General features: G+C 36.0%; 1 protein-coding gene across 3 annotated transcripts in view; it reads right to left on the bottom strand.

Annotated features, from left to right (window-relative positions):
* Positions 1-18,367, bottom strand: part of DYRK1A (dual specificity tyrosine phosphorylation regulated kinase 1A) — a 124,725-nt gene that overhangs the window by 80,232 nt on the left and 26,126 nt on the right. For all 3 annotated transcript variants that reach the window (XM_087818412.1, XM_087818410.1, XM_087818411.1), the window contains exon 2: positions 3,957-4,042. Coding sequence is in view for 2 of the 3 variants with exons in the window: in XM_087818410.1 (XP_087674536.1) it covers positions 3,957-3,966 (10 nt within the window). In the remaining variant the exon portion in view is untranslated. The remainder of the gene's footprint in view (positions 1-3,956; positions 4,043-18,367) is intronic.

The following is an 18,367-nucleotide window of genomic DNA, read 5'->3' as shown; positions in this document are numbered from 1 at the left end:
TACCACAGTACAGTGGACAACATAACTTCAGAAATATTTCCTTCAACTTAGCTGTATTTTTATAAATTTCCACATTTTTCAATGACTGCATATTACTTAATAAACAGAGAGAAAAGTAAAAACTTTAAAGCAAAAATAAATCCACCGAACTTCACCAAACCATTCACCAAAAGTAATAAATTCACAGAATTATTAAGAGCAAAATCAGGTGTTTAGGGTTAAAAAATGAATGCAGGCTAAAAGGAAAACCACAGGAAAAGACCAGATACACAGGACCCTGTGAAGAACAATTTCAAAAGGAAGCAAATTTGCACTATATACCAAAATATTAAAATGTACAAACTCTTTGATTCCCCCAATGCACCCTGCATGTGAATGGGTTTTAATAAATTTGTGGCAAGTTTTAATTTACAGAACTGGTTTCTAATTGTTCTGTAATAATAGGCCACATTCCTATGAACACTAATGTATGCAAACTTGGACCTACAAAACTCACTTTTTTATAAAATATATTTTTATTTATTTTAGAAAGAGAGGAAGGGAGAGGGGGAGAGAGAGAGAGATAGAAACATCAATGATGAGAGAGAGTCAATAATCAGCTGCCTCCTGCAGGCCCCCGCTGGAAATCGAATCCGCAACCCAGGCATGTGCCCTGACCAGGAATCGAACCACAATCTCCAGGATCATAGGTCGATGCTCAACCACTGAGCCATGCTGGCCATGCCAAAACTCACATTTTAAAATGAGTTAGAGAAGTTAAAATTTAAAACTGCCAGATTAAGTGGTTTTAAGTAGTTTAATTCATATATAAAATGAAAACAACATAAATTAGCATAATTTAAAATACATTTCTAAGGCTATTCATCCTCAAAGAATTACAGTTCTGTATGTTCTACAACTATTTCAAGTTTTAAAGTGACTAACCTAACACTACTGTTTAACAATTTTAGTTGTTAAAGAAGTCCATGTGAACAATAAAAGAATGGTATCAACTGCTATATCCAACAACTTTTCTCAAATAATGTTCCTTAAATGATAATGGGTACAAATAAAAAATAAATGAAAGGGGAGGTCCTTTTATCAAATACATTTTTAAAATGCAAGAGACTTTATGTTAATGTGTACAGTAATCTCTGAGGCAGTACATCTTCTAAATTTAACTCAGAAGTGATTCTACATCCTAAATAAACTGAATTTGGTTACCTTGTAATTCAAAGGGGTAAAGAGTGGCTCCCTAGGTTCCCAGGATGATGGTGAGTAGAATGGTGTCAACTTGTCACTAACAGGAATAAATGTAAGATGAGGGGGTGTGTGCAGGAGAGACATCCAGGGGGCAGTTACATGGGTAGGGAGCTCAGGAGAGAAGAGTTAGACACAAACATAGATTTTAACAACATCAGTATCTAGGTGTCTAGTGAAGCCATTACTGTGATTGTTGTTAACCAGAGAGTGTTTTCTATTTTTACTCTAGATGCCTTGAATTCAACAGATAAGTCTTAAAAGTTTACCATAAACATCCACTGTTTACATATGTGCCCCTTCTCCAAGTGAAATGTGTTCCTTGATTCCTAAGCACAAGGATCCTGTGGGCAGGGTATCTATTACAGTACCTGGTACAAAGCAAAGGTTAGCCAAATAACTGTTTTGTCATAAATGATTTTTCTTCCAAAAATTAACAGAACAATCCAATTTTACCTCATTTACATTCTAACTATATATTATAATATGTGAAAAGACACTCGAATTAAACAAGTACAGGAACACCTATAGATACATATACTAGAGACACATCAAAGTTTGACTCTGGCTTGGTGTTCAGTAAAAATTTATCATTAAGCTTTGGCTTTTGAAAGACCAGTCAGTGCCTACTTTCACGTCCTTCCGAGCACCCCGGAGCCTGCATCTAATCAGTGAAATGGCAGGAGAATGAGGTATCATCACATCTAACCAACAGTCAGTGCCATGAATGCCTGGGGACAAAAGCATATTCTCTTTCAATAGTGCATAAGCACTCTAGAAACAACTTTCATTGAAAATGCGTTGTGAGCCTTTCTGTGGTAAAATTCTACCAACCGAAGTATAATAAATGTGTGCATGGTAAAACAAGAGCAAACTGCTGCATTCATTAATGATGATTATGAAAGCTGTTAATTTTATGTTCAAAAACAATTATTAACTTTCAAATTGTTTAAAGGGAAATACACCAACAGCTAATACATATGTTAGAGAGAGCCAGTCCTCCTTACTTGGATTTTTTCCTTTATAGCCAATAAATGGTGAAAATTTTTAAAGACTACAAGGTCAAGTAAGAGAAACTGGGTTATATCATAAATCTAATCTTTGTAGTAATTTTCTGTGTTTTAGCATTCGTAAAAATAACTAGATAATCTTTATAAACTGTATTTACTCTTGAGATATTTCATTTCATCCATAAGTCTTTCAACAGAAAGAGCTTTCTGGAAACTCTTCATACCTTATGAAGCTAAGCTAAAAATAAAAGAGCAACTTTGCCTCTTCAAACTTCCATACGGAGAAATCTCCAAAACAATGAATATTCATGAATCAATCTGAGACACCCTTGCTTCGGTACCGGCCTCAGCTGAAAGTGAGCCTCTACCCGGTACAGCCACTGCGCAGCACGGTGCCCACAGAGCAGTCCCGGAGCGGACAGTGCTGACAAACTGTTCTGCACCAAAAGGTCAAACTGCTAAACTGACAACAAAATTCTCATAAAATCCTAAAATTTTCTCTGTAAATTTTCCTATTTACTTCTCTATGACAGTGATATTCAGCCTCAGTATCATGATTTTATCAGCCACTCAGCCAGAACGTGTGCATGGAGTACCTCTACCATGTACAGAAAAACATGTGCGTGCGTGCCTGAGACAGGTTACAAAGGATCCCTCAATCACCTTTCACTTAAAAAGGCTTACCACCATATTCTTTGAGTTCCTCATGCATGTCAAATATTATTTGACCTATAAGTTAATTTGCAAATATATTCAAGCACATTTCTTCATATAAAACGGTATACCTGATATATTCTTTAAATCCCACTCCAAAGTAAAAAGGGGGAAAAAAACAATGACAAAAACTTTAACAGCTACACCAATAACGTAATTAAATATCTATCCAGGATTTATGTTGATACTTCTTTTCTGGTTAAAAGCTACATTTTCAAATGATTTATAAATATAATCAAGTAAGACTATCTCTGACAAAGTCTACAAACATAAGCCACTTGGTTCAACAAAATGCCTCAAAATCAACCTGGTTTAAGATACAAGTTTACAAGTTAGTAACACTTTATCCATTAGCTACACTACACTTTCAAGAGTTTGAACACAGCCTTAACATGAATTAGCTTCAATTTTTCCATGTATGAGTAAGAACACCTCAATTAATTATAAAACAATCAAAAATATTCTTTCAAAAATGACTCCATACTGCTTCCCCTATAAATACAAATGACAAAAGGATGAAAGAGAAGGCAGGGTGAAGGAACAAGGACAGAAAAAACAAAATCCCGTATCATATTTTATAAAGGGGTCATACACGTATGTGTAATATCTTTAATTTACTTTCAAATACACTACTATGCCTTTAAAAGACTTGCTCTATTCTAACAGGGATCTGAGGGAAACATATATTTAACCATATAGGGAAGTATTTATTTTTAACAGAAATACTTCAATTCTCGAAGTATTAATCAACCATCCACTTTTTAAAAGGTCAAGTACTAGCAATTACTAAGTTGTATTTGTATTAATACCACTATAAGTCACTGTCAAACTGATTCCCAAAGTCAAGTTAAATAAATATCCCAACTATCTTTGCATTACTGATCTAAATAATTCTCCCCACTAATACTGTTTATCAGAAAGCTTCCCCCATTCAAAATATACCACATTCTCTCAGACAGTCATAGTTTTACTGTATTTTAAAACTTGAGTCACCTGTATGCATCGTCTTCTTTCAAGTCTCATATCATCCTGATGGGGTGGGGGAAGGGAGGGAAGAGTCCAGCAGCAAAACTATAACACTGTGTGGAGAAAAACAGATGATGATGAGAGATAAGGATGCGAGACAATCACCCGACTGAGGAGCATCTACTGTAACTACGACCCCAAGCAGATAAAGCTGATTCAGGCTCATTACGAACATTTATTTAAGCTCACTTGAAAATAATTTTTATTAATGAAAATGGATCAGATATAAAATACAAAGTATTCAATTGTCAGGGAGAAAAATATTTTAAAATCTACCTACTACCAATGAAAACTTCACACATTTCTAGATATGAAATAAAAGTCAATATTACATCCTACATAATTTATCAGGGGGTCTACATTTTGTAATCTCCATCAATTCACAAATCAATATGAATGTGAGTTCACGTTCCATCGTGGCTTACTATCAGAGGTGATCACAGATAATAAAAATTACTTTATAGGAAAGATAGCACGTCAATCTACCAATGCTGCTGTAAATGAAGTCTGAGACACTGCTCACAACTACCCCCTAAGCCCACAAGCCCTTTTGCTTTCTGAATGGCTTCTCTTACTTTATTCTAAATCTTTTACTGTCCTTCCCACTTACTGCTTCCATTGACAATGTCATGATTGACTGGCAAATTCCATAATGACTGACAGGAAAGCAAAAGCAACCTCACTGTTGTTATCAACTGAGAGCACATGATAACAGCACGAGACAAAGACAAGCACAGGCCAAAACCTAACTTACAAATGAGTTCAGTCTAAAAATGTATTTTATAAAGTGATACAATGTTGCTTATGTTGGTCCAGTTCCCAGGCTAGCCAAAAGAAACCTATTAATCCCCAAGATACTACTGGTCATGGGCATTAGAGACCCGGCAGAACAAACATATAAAGCTAACCAATTCCAGATCCTCTTTACCTGGACAAATTCTAAAATTGGTTGTTTCCTCTGTTAGCACTCTCTCAAGTCCTACTGCCTGCAATTTCCTAAATTCTACATTATGGCATCCCAATCATCCTGCTTAATAATAATCCTTTCCCCTAAATACATTCCTAAATTGCCATCTAACACTTTGATTGCCTCAGTGTGGTTCATTTCAGGTATGTGATAGGAAGAAATCAACTGGACTACAATAATTCACTTTAACTAAATTTGCAATTTTCAACAAGAATGCTAGTTAGCCCAAATGAACCCTTAACTGGTAGAATTCTACATGTTGCAATATAAAGTAAAAAACTACTGAGGCAGTGTGAAGAAAAACATTTTTAGGGAAGTGGGTCATGATTTAGATTTGAGTCTGTATTTATTGCCCCAAAATATTTCTGCTTTTATTTTTCTCTTACTTGTGAACTTAACAGGTTCTTTAAAAACTCTTAAGTCTATATTCCAAATAGCAGCAAATGGAAGAGGAGTTCAGGGACAGGGGGTTAAATGTATAAATTATTTGTAAATTAGGAATTCCCTGTCTAAAATCATTACCTATATTCCAGATTCCATTCCTACAGAACCACCACCTTCCAATAAAGATGCCAATATGGTAACAAGTAAAACCCTAGATAGTATCCAATGTGGGGGTTGTATGGATAGATGGATGGATAAACATTAAAAATACTCATCCAAATAGTTTGTAAAAATATTACTGTAATCATCAACATTAAAGATTTTTATTTCAAAGACATAGTTTTCTAACAACTTTTTCCCCACATAAATGATCATTCTTTTCAATTCTAGCATAAACCATAGGAAAAGAAAATATAAATTAAATCTCTAATTATACACTATATATTATCAAATCCTTTAGGCTCTAAACATCATATTATTCACATATAAAATGTTACAATGCTACCTACACCCCCAAAACTTCAATGGTTTCAATAGAAAAAGACAGTATTACTGTTACTGTTACAAAAGCACCTTATAAGAAAAAAGCAGAATCAAATAAGACATTAGTATTCTTTTTATCATATTAGAAGTTTATAGAAATTAGCAGATTGTTTCGGAAACATCTGAAATATCTGAAGGTATATCTATGGTTGAGCCAGGGGTACAATAGATAATGTATCTGACTATAGAGCATAAAAATAGTCTGACCCTAAATCTGCCATCTTTTAGAAGTCATCCATTAATCACTCATTTGAAAAGCAGCCTTTAGCAAAGGGTACAGTATCTCTGTGAGTTACAAAATGTGCTGCTGACATACACAACTACTAAACCGTCATATACTGAGTATGATAAATTCCCTAAGTATTGACCTTGGATTGCTTTAAATAAAGATTCTAGTAATTATTCCACATATCCTTCAAGGTGGTCACTTTTCTTTCTTTGTAAGATTTTTTATTGATTTTTTAGAGAGAGAGGGAGGGAGAGAGAGGAGAGAGAAAAACACTGATGTAAGAGGGAAACACTGATTGGCTGCCTCCTGCATGCCCCCTACCAGGGATTGAGCTGGCAACCTGTCAGTGCATGGGATGCCACCTCACCAAATGAGCTACACCAGCGAGGGCCAGAGTGGTCACTTTTCACACACACACACACACACACACACACACAAAACCAAATTATATGAAAAGAACAGTAATATTTTAAATTTTTCTGAGAAAAACCTACAGTGATTTTTTTCATCTTTTCCCCCACAAATTGAGTAATTCACAAATTATAGAGCAAAGATTAGATGCTAATTAAAAGCATCTCCTATCTTAACTTACAGGAACCTTCCATAACCCTGAGAATCTCTTACAGTATATGTTTCAGTTCACATTTTGCCAAAAGAAATATAATGAATGGTCGATGAACAATCTAGGAACTGAACTCAGGTGGTTTTGAAGCTAAACTTACAAACCATTTTTTAACTGTTTAAAAACCACTGCAAAAACTTAATGTACAGTGTATCTTCAGGGATGAGGTAAAAGGAAGGAGGGGGGAAGAGACGACGAGAGGGAGGAGGGTGAGACTATCAAAGACACTTAATTAAAAGCACTGACATATTGAGATTATAAAATAATGATCCACAAAGACCAAGAGTGGCAAATCTGTGATTGAAATGAATACATCTGCATGACATGGCCAATCCAGATTAACTGAGGAGTTAATGAATTAAATGGCAAGTAAAATGTTTTCTCTAATGTCACAATGTTTTGTGAGGAAAAAAACAAAAACCCTATCTAGTTTCAAAATAAAGTAGTAGAGAAGCATTACAAGCAGCAGGTGAAAAAAATCAGTATGATACAAGCTTCAAAAGTACTGGTAGGTAGTCTTATTTCTCAAGCTAGGTGGAAGTGCACAGTTGTTTTTTACTATCATTAATTTTACATAAGATATATATTCTTGTATGTATAGTTCACAATTTAAATTTTTATCCCACAGGAAAGTATAAAATATAATGTACAATGGGATTTAAATAATTCAGAAGATGCCAATTAAGAATAAGCTCCCCTACCCCCAAAAAAGAGCTACAAAAAATGAAATCAAGAAAAACTTAGTTGATAGGTCTAAAATTTGATTCCATGAATTAAAAATTACAATATACTGTTAACATTTTTTAAATTATATACTGTGACTAGCTTTCCTTATAAATTTCTGCCCATTTACAATGACTGATTAAGGAAGTAACAGAAGAAAACATCTTTTTCCATACAATAATTTTAGAAATAAATTTTCTAAAATTATAATAGCCACGGGAGTCAAAAGGGAAAGAAAATAGAGAAATGTCACGGTTTCAATACCCAACACACAAGGGGGAAAAAAATCTATAACTCTGATTCCCAATAAGATGGTCAAGTGGCATACAGATAAAAAGTATTTTCACTAACTGGGGATTTCAAGTGAAATACTAACAATCAAGAATATTTATGACTCCACAAAACCCCTAGAAAGTAGTCACAGCCTTAAAAAAATTGAAAAGGCAAAACGCACAAGACTTTAGAATGTGGTATCAAATCAAAATTATGAGTAAAACTATACAGGAAAGAACATCTGCTGAACAATTTACTATGCACCAACCACTCAGCTGAGACACATTATAGACACTGACCCATTTAATCTCCTAATAGCCCTACACACAAGTAGGCAGTGCAATTTCCATTTCATCAATGGGGAAAGCAAGGGTCACACAGATTAGTGGGTTTGGCCTAAGGCCACAGCTTGAGAGCCCTGGTCCCACACCGAAGTTCCTATTTTCCAACACCACCAAAATGCCTCTCGGTAAAGATCACTGTAATGGTTACAAGGAAATTATAAAGATGCAAGAATCTAGATGTCTCTAAGCCTGATTTTAGACCCTGAACTCATTCTTCTACCTCAGCCATCCCAAACATGAAATAAGGCTTCTTAGTAGTAAATTAATTTGCAAAAAGCATTTCTGTTTAGGAGAATGGAAGCAGAGAAATTTTGATTACAGCATATAATAAATTGTTATATATTCCCTTAACAACAACAAAATTTTTTTTTTAAGGAGACAAACTGAAAAGAAGGTAAAAACCAATAGCAGTTAAGTCATTTTTGCACTAGAGCCTTGGGCAAGATAAAATAGCATGAAGGATTAGAAACCTGGGTCTTGAATTATACAACTCCAAAGTCGTGTTGGAAGTGGCAGTAGCTGAATTCGGTAATAAAGGGGATAGAAGGATGTGATTTCTCATGAAATTATATGAAAAGAACTAACAAAAGCATGAGTAACCAGTGGAGAGAAAGCTAAAAACTAAGCGGAGCCCAGCGGGACGTGGCTCAGCAGTTGAGCGTCAAACTAGGATCCAGCGATCCGGGTTCGATTCCCAGTCAGGGCACATGCCCGGGTTGCGGGCTCAAGGCAGCCAATCAATGACTCTCTCGTCATTGATGTTTCTAACTCGCTCTCACTCCTTTCCTCTCTCTGAAATTAATGAAGAGATATTTAAAAACAAAAAAAAAAAAACTAAGCAGAGAGGAATAAATAGATATTGCCCAAAATTTTTGCTACCTCAAGCATCAAGTTACTTGGCCTCTCTGGGACTGTATCTAGGCTCATATGAGACAAAATTCTCATATGAGAATTCTCATATGAATATTTGGATACAGCACTAATTACAGGAACACAGGAGAGAAACACTTCATCCTCATGTGCATGTTAATGCACTGACAAATATTTTTTAAAACTGGAGGAGACTGAAACTTTCTAGGGGTAAGTTATGATCAACTAGTATAAAGTTCAGTGCCCTGTCACTAATTCAAAATACAAACCCTACCACTGATACTCTATTCTGCTTGCCATCCTTTGTCTTCCTTTAGTTGAGTGTGAAAACATAAAGATTTGAACAAGTTTATATCAACAGTCAAGTCTATCAAAAAACTTACATGTATTCTCTTGAATTCCGAGTTCCTCAAATATGAATTCTCAGACTGTAAAACTTTAGAGGAACCTAACTCCCACTACTGGAGGGTGACTACTTACTATGTAGATACTAGGAAAATTCCTTCTATAAGCAGACCTAAGTTCCAGAAGGCTCATTTCTAAGATAGTTGGTTGAAAGTCAATATTAAGTACTTTTTTAGTTATATGTGGAATTAAGCAGGCTTTTTTAAGCTGGCTTGCCTCTAGCTCATCTCTCCCCGTAGGGTTCAGGTCCACATTTCCAAGAGCCCAGTGAACTGAGTTTGGATATCTCAGTTATTACTGTTCCCGTTATTACTGCATAGGAGGTATCTTATCTTTAACAGACACCCATATCTTTAATTTACTGAATTCCCATAAATAACTGCTACTACCCCCATTTTACAGATGAGGAAACTAAGGTCCAGAGAAGTAAAGTGAAGTCACCCCAAGTCACACATGACTTAATGGTAAAGAGATAAAAATTCAAATCCAACCAAAATGACTTCAAAACTGCTGCTGTCAGGCTCCATGTTAAACTGAATTTACCATCCATCTCCCCATCCTTCTAACATGCTCAAAAAAGGGCGAAAACACCAGGCAGGACAGCAAATAACCTACTTCTCCTTCCTGTATTCTCTGTCTTGGTTAATGAATGCCACCACACCCAATCTTCCAAACTAAAACCCTAATCATCTATGACCTATTTCCTATTGCTTACCTCACATACAATCCACAAATTCTTGTGTTGGATTTCACCTCCCAAAGTCTTTCAAACTGGCCTCATTACTCCATTTGTACTGTTCCTATCTTAGGGGTCCCTTGTTCTGTTTGCACTTCCTGCTCAAGTCCACTCACTACAGCCCATTCTCATCAGAATGGTATGCTTTACAAACAAATCCTGTCACCATTCCAACCCAATTGTGTGCAATTTTGTTGTTCAGAAGCTAGAACTGAACAATGATATTCTCTCCATTTAAAATTGAAAATCTCAAGGTTTTTTTCCATCATTTATCTGAAATAAGACTGTTTTCTGATTACAAAATATTACATGCTCATTGCTTACGAAACTAGGAATAAAGAACTAAAAGTCATACAAAATTTCACCACCCTAAAATTATAAATCTGCTCGTTTTTAAAATTTTACATCTTTACATCAACAACTTACATTTGTATGATTTTAAATCGTTCTACAGTACTATGTACAGAAGTAGGTTTACTTTAAGCAAACACTTACTGTGGGACATTTGTGTTGTTGCCAATTTTGCACCACTATAAATTTTGAAACTAGAAACCTGCTTTTATCCACTTGTTAATGGAATCAAGAGCAAAGTAACATGAACAAAACACCAAGATTTTTCAATCTCTTCTGCTAAGGTGCTGCCTTAAGATATTGTTTTATATCACCTACACGTAAAGAACTCAAATTTTCTATTATTCAAATCAATCCTACTTCGTAAGAGGGACTAAAAAGGAATGGCCCAATGAGAGTAAGACAAGGATGAGACCCAGTGTTGTGTTCCCCCGGTTACATTTCCCCCTCAACCTGAGCATGTGGGGCACGAGCACCTGGGCATGAATTCCATAAACTAAGCAGGGTCTGCCAGGAGACACCAGAAGAAAATGCTCATCAACAGCCTCCAAACCCTTCTCCTAACTAGCGTCTAAGAGGTAAGACCACTATGCTCTCTTCCTTCCGATAACACTGATTTTTCGAAACACGATGCTCTAAAGTATAATGCATACACACACATATAATTTTATTTATAAAATGTTATATAATTAATTTACATAAATGCATGCACACATATACTTAGTTGGTAATATGTACTTTTATACATACATAATTATATGTAATTTTATAAACCACTGCTTTTAATTATCTTTGCATTTTCAGAAATACATAAAAATAACAAGGCCCAGAATTAATTAAAAACACACTATTATTAACAGCTTACATTTTCCTCCAACAAGCCTATTACTAAAAGTAGTAAAACGAGTTTAGTTTTACTTGTTTTCACTACCTCCTCAAAAATATTTAATATGTGTGGTCTTATATTTCAGAGTACCAATTATCCTCCGTATATTCCATGCCTCTTTTTCACTTTTAGTCCCAGCCTCAGGAATTACCCCTCCAGTTTCTGGCCCCTCCACTCATTCCCCTATACATCTTTCTCTCCAAAAGGAGTACTTCGAATGTTTACTCAAAACTAATTATTCTGGACTCTTTTCCTCCACCCTAACTTCTCATTCAGTATCTAAACAAATAAGCTGCTGGGTCACTTACAGTGTCACATTACTACCACAGCTCACTACCCCTAAAATACGTCCTTACCCCTTCCTTACACAACTCACCTTCCCAGCTCTACCCCCATGCACCACCATTTCTCTAGTGACTTCACTAAAAACTGCTGACTTCATCTACTCTAAGTGGTCTCACTAAATCCTATCAATTTTCAAAATGGCTCATGCCTTTCCTTCTCCATGTCCAATGCTGCAATCACCTGGTTCGATTCTGGGCTAGGGCACATGCCCAGGTTTTGGGCTTGATTCCCAGCAGGGGACAGGCAGAAGGCAGCCGATTGATGTTTCTCTCCCTCTCCCTTCCTCTCTCTAAAATCAATAAAAACATATTTTTAAATATAACCAAATTTAAAAATTAAAAAGTCATTTCATGATAGAAAGTACAAAGTGTACCATTAAAAATGCTTTAAAAATAGAAACAAAAATGTTCAATATAAAAAGAAAAGGTGGCATAGGTTATGGTACATTCACATGATAAATTATATAATCATTTAACTGTTCTTACAATAATTGTATTAAATGAGGGAAAAAGTCTTATCAGAAAGAACTCAAAATCTTCCCCAAAGCACAGTCCCAGGAAAGTAAAATAAATGCATAGAAAAAACTCTGGAAGAAAAAAATATAAAGTTAGTAATGATGGCCCTAGCCAGTTTGGCTCAGTGGTTAGAGCACTGGTCCGTGGACTGAAGGGTCTCAGGTTCGATTCCAGCCAAGGGGTCCTTCCTATCTCTGTTGCAGGCTCAATCCCTGGCCCTGGTTGGGCCCATGCAAGAGGCAACCAATCAAAGAGTCTCTTTCACATCGATGTCTCTTTCTCTTGCTCTCTCTCTCCCCCAATTCCACTCTCTTTGAAAAGCAATGGAAAAAATACCCTCGGGTGAGGATTTATTTTAAAAAGTTATTAATGATGAATGTCTTAGGCTAATAAAAGTCTGAGTGATTTTTAATTTTCTTCTTTTTACTTTTCAGTACATCACAACTTTTCTAAATAAGCACATTTTATAATCAGGAGAAAAATGGTCTAAGAAATTCAGCTTCCATCTTAACATAAAAGTCATCATGGGATCTAGCTAAAGGCCACAACTATGAGAACAACCTCGGCAAGCACAGCCAATTTTTAAAACTCATATTGAAGTAAATCTCACGATAATAAACTACTGAAGATCTTTGTGTTTAAGAATCAGTTAATATATTGCTATGTCACTGTCCACAGGAAGACCCAAACCAGCATTTAACATGGCTTACCCGGGCATTCAAGGCCCTAACCCACTGGGCTCCAGTCAGCCTGCCCTCTTTTAACCCCTGGCTCAACTTACTGGGTGGCTTCAAGCAAAGTTCTAAAACTCCTAAGTGACCGTGTTCTCATCTACACAGTGAGGATAATCCCATAAAACTGTTGTATTATCAATGACATAGCACACATAAAGCATTTAAACCACTGCACAGTAAGTGTTCAACACAAATTCACTTCTTTATACAGTAATATTACATATTGTCACTACCTCCACCTTTCCAGTCTTATCTCCTACTACACATTTTCCCCAAATCTACACTAGAGCCACAAAAGACAAAGCCCATTTCCCAAATACCACTTTTTTACTCAGGCTACTCTATGAGCCTTCCTTATCCATCTATGCCTGTCAACACCATTCTGGAAGCCCAACACCAATGCTTTCTCCCCCCAGAAAGTCTCCCACCAGCACCCCCTACAGACACTCCCTCCCCAATCCTACCATAGCAGCATTTATATACCATTATTGCAGCCCTAACCCCACTCTGCCTTGAACTGTAGGTAAATAACTGTATGTACATCACCATCTAGCCCCAGAAAGTGGGAAAGCCTTGTTCATCTCACCCTCCAGGATGGCCAGCTTCCTCAACTATAGCCCAGCAGAGAAGGAAAACCATAATCATCAAACCAACTCATCTCCTAAAACATCTGCTTTTGGTTGCTTTGTTGAAACAAATGACTTAAAATTTTTAAATGTTTAAGAGGAGATATTAATATTAAGCACAGTGATACCTGCAATCTAATAATGGAAAAAATGAGTTTGCCATGGTTTAGCTCTATAACTCGTTTCAATGCAAAAGGCACAGAATCTAGTACATTATATGAGCTAAAACTATTATAAATAATTATCAACTCTATATAAATAGCCATAATAAGATAACACTTGAGCAGAGACTGAGTTGGGATTTTTTCCTGTTAAAAACCCTTTTTTTCTAAAATCAGTATTTTTAAATTTGGTATTACTTATATTAAAAATGTTAGAAACCAGGTGGGCAAAATATTGACACCTGCCAAAGCAGGGACATGGGAGCGCATTTCATTATTCTCTCCATTTTTGTGTATGTTTGACGCTTTCCATAATAAAAGTTTTTTAAAAAACTAAACTGATATTTTTTAAAGAATTTGAAATGTATTATTTAAACTATACATTTAAACCAGCGATTTTCAATCTTTTTCATCTCAAGGCTCATATAAACTAATTATTAAAATTCTGTGGCACACCAAAAAAATCTATTTTTTGCTGATCTGACAATAAAAATTGGTATAATTTTGATTCATTCACACTGGACAGCTATTATTATGTTGGCTGTTGTCATTGTATTTGACAAGCTAAGGGAGAAGAGGTCAGTGCCCCGACTAGTCAGGTGTTGCACGTTTTAAAAATTCTTGCGGCACACAAGTGTGCCATGGGACACCGGATGAAACTATAAAATAAGTGAGTCACTTGACAAAAGAAGCTAATTTACAAGAAACCTAAGGATTCAATACATTTATGACAAGAGAGCTTACAAACATACCATGATTGCGCAAACTCTGTGTTCTTACTCTTTTGTTTGTTTCTCTTTGGGAAGAGGAGGAGGAAGGTGGTTAAAATAGCTTGGGAAACTATTTTCCACAAAAAGTTGTTTTTAAATAAATCACTAACACAGATTTACCTATGTTAAGCTTTGGTGTCTATAAAAAAATTTCCAGGGCATTCACTGTGTTAATAAATGTACAGCGTGACGTGAAAATTCAGGGAGTTGGAGGGAAATTCCCTTTAGGACGTCATTAGCTAGCTTAGCGGAATCAGTAAGGAGCAAACTCCCCAGTGCCGAAGTCCACAAGAGAGAGATCCCACTACTCGTTTCAAAAGCTCATCTTCTGTAGTCACTCTTGGAGGAAAAAACCTGAACATTTAACCTCTCCCCAAATTTCCTTTTGCTACCCAAAGTCAGTTTTGATTTTTTATCTTCCTACTTCTTATTAAGCAGAATGCCACATCGTTCATGCCTAATACAGATAAATCATATAATCCTGAATTTAGAGCTAAGGAATCTTTCATTTCATTTCATTCAAAGCAATCCTTTAGAAGATGTGGAAACTGAGGTCTAGAAGTCATGTTCTTTACTCATGACTAACCTGAAAGTCAAATAAGCATTGAAAAAATCTGATTACCAAACAAATTGATATTGTAATTGAGCAAACTCCATTGCTACACAGAAGTATGCACAAATATATGTGCATAACAAGAACATTGGCATACTTATTTATAAATGAAAATACACAGAAAAATGTCCAGAAAGATTAGCACAATACCTGGCACAGACTTGACTTATAACAACACCTAACATTTTTAGAGTACTTTTTAATTCATGAAACAATTTGATATACAATTCATTCTACACTCTCCAAACCCTAGGGGAAGTCGAAAGGGTGTAAGAGTATAATTTTGCACCTTCGAACGTGAGGCAACTGAAATGTAGACTAACTACGGCAGTGGTTCCCATACCACTGACAGCTGCATCAGAATCACCCTCAAGGGCTTGTTAAAAATTCAGATTCATAATCATAACCATCAGAACCTCCAGAGGGTAGGGCCTGATTCTACATTTTGAACAAGGGCCTCAGGCGATTTTGAGACAAGTTCAAATTTAGGAACTTATGCTAAGAATTCAGAGCCCAAGAGGCCTGATGATATTTAAGAAGGAGCTTCCTTTTATTGGACGAGTTTACCTAGTGAACTATGGGCTGCTTCTCTGGAAAAGAGACATCACCGGAATGCGTACCTCAATGTTTCTAAGAACACAGAATTCGGCAACCATTAAACAACTCTTACCTGGCTTGTAATTCCGAGGAGACAAATAATCAGTAATCTGATTAACTCATTTTAAAACTTGTCTTTTGACATAATTGATTTGGCATTTTAACATATCACTTGCCAAATAATTTACCTTTGTATTAATTGCATTAATTTTTGCTAAACAAAAATGTTAAGTAAAAACCTTCCCTCAAATGTGTACTAGGAAAATTAAAAAGCTACACCTATAGTATTTGTGGCAGAGACAGCTCTTCTTCCACAGTAACTGCAGTCAAGCACGTAACTGCCCAACTAGGTGATAAACCCCAGCCTCCCTTGTGGCTAGGAATGGCCATGTGACTAAGTTCTCATGAACAGAATGTGGGGGAAAAAGTGTGGCATGCCACTTTTGGGCCTTAAGACATGCAGTGAACACTACTCTGTATCTTCACCTTCCTGTGAGCCAGGGCAGGAACAACAAGGATGAAGACCATCCTCTAGGGTATGGTGAAACTAGATTTTAAAATGTGTCTCTGAATGACCATCTGAGGCAGTCACATCCACACATACACCCCACCACCACCACCACCACCACCAATCTGGACATTCACCTTGAGATAATGTTTTGGAGTCTTAGAATTGCTGGCTCTCAGTTACAGCAGTTTAACTGTGAATCCTAATACACTACCCATTACAACTGGAACTAATTCTCTCTCACAACTGCATCAGTGGAGGACATTTCTAATTGTTGATAATAAAATTTTAGACCCTCAAGTTTATAGACAAGCTACTAACTAGAAGAAAGTATTTGCAAACCACATAACCAAAGACCTTGTATCCAGAATATATAAAGAACCCTCATAACTCAACAGTGGGGGGAAAAACAAACAATCTAATCAGAAAATGAGCAAAAGGTATTAACAGAAATTTCATCCAAAAAGTAGATAGACGGCAAAGAAGCACATAAAAAAATATTCAACATCATTACGTCATTAGGGAAATGTAAACTAAAACCACAACAGGGTATCACTACACCTTTAAGAACAGCTAAATTAAAAAAACAGTGATTAGGAGGATGCTGAGAAAGTGGATCCTTCTACATTGCTAGTGAGAACATAAAGTAGTACAGACACTCTGGAAAATAGGCAGTTGCTTACAAAATTAAACATGCACTTACCATTATGACCCAACAATCACAGTCTTAGCCATCTACCCGAAAAAATGAAAAACTCAATGTTTACACAAAAACTTATACTCAAATGTTCAAATTAGTTATATTCAAGATATTATACAAAATATTGGAAACAACCTAAATGTCCTTCAATGCGTGAATAGTTGGACAAACCTGGTACATCAATACAATGGAATACTATTCAACAATAAAAAGAAATTAACTACTGATACACACATCAAATGCACCTCAAGGGCATTCCACTTAGTGAAAAAAGTTGATCTCAAAAGGTTACATACTGTATGATTCCATTCATACATCATATTGAAATGACAAAACTATAGACACAGAAAATAACCTAGTGATTGCAAGGGTGAGGTTGACAATACAAAAAGGTAGCAAAAGAAAGTTCTTTTAAATGAAACACCTATGTTATCTTGATTGTAGGGGTAGGTACACAAATCTATACATTAAATAAAGTTACAAAGAACACACGCGAAGGCAGGTTTAAGAAACAATGAGGCCTGACTGGCGTGTCTCAATGGTTGAGCACTGACCCATGAACCAGGAGGAAACTGTTCGATTCCCAGTCAGAGCACGTGCCCAGGCTGCAGTCTCAATCCCTAGTAGGGGGAATGCATGAGACAGCTAATCAATGACTTTCTCTCATCATTGATGTTTCTATCTCTCTCCCTCTCCCTTCCTCTCTCTGAAATCAATTTTAAAAATATATTTTAAAAAAAAGAAACAATGAGAACTGAATAAGGTCTATAGTCTCGTTAACAAAAAATGTACCAGATATGTTAGTTTCCAGGGTACGGTCAAGATGGTGGAGTAGGTAAATGCAGCAGTACTGGCATCCTCCCAAGGCTACATCAAAATAACAACTAAACTACAGAATACCCATCATTGAGAGCCACCTGAAATCTAGCTGAACAGAAGTCCAATCATCAAAAATATAAAGAAGCCACATCAAAATTGGTAGGAGGGGCAGAGACACAAAACAGGCTGGTCCCAAACCCACCTGTGATAGTTACAAATCGGAGGACACAAATCAATTAGCATGATACACCATGTAAATGAAGAGAATAAAAATTATATGACCATATCAACAGATGCAGAAAAATATTTGAAAAATTCAACATTTATGATTAAAAAAATTCTCAGCAAAGTAGAAATAAAACATATCTCAGCATAATAAAGGCCTTATATGACACACCCACAGCTAATATCATACTCAACAAAAAAATCTAAAAGCATTTACCTTAAGACAGAACAAGACAGCGATATCCTCTTTCACCACTCTTATTCAACATAGTACTGAAGTCCTAGCCACAGCAATAAGAGAAGATGAAGAAATAAAAGGCATCCAAATTGGAAAGGAAGAATGAAAACTGTCATTATTTGCAGATGACATAATACTGTATATATAGATAACCCTAAAGATTCCACGAAAGTACTATTAGAACTGATAGATGA

Source organism: Miniopterus natalensis, chromosome 6 (genome assembly GCF_054644295.1).
Source record: "Miniopterus natalensis isolate mMinNat1 chromosome 6, mMinNat1.hap1, whole genome shotgun sequence".
In the NCBI taxonomy this organism is placed as follows: domain Eukaryota; kingdom Metazoa; phylum Chordata; class Mammalia; order Chiroptera; family Miniopteridae; genus Miniopterus; species Miniopterus natalensis.
The sequence above is the reverse complement of the archived record's forward strand: the minus strand, read 5'-3'. Positions and strand labels throughout refer to the sequence as shown.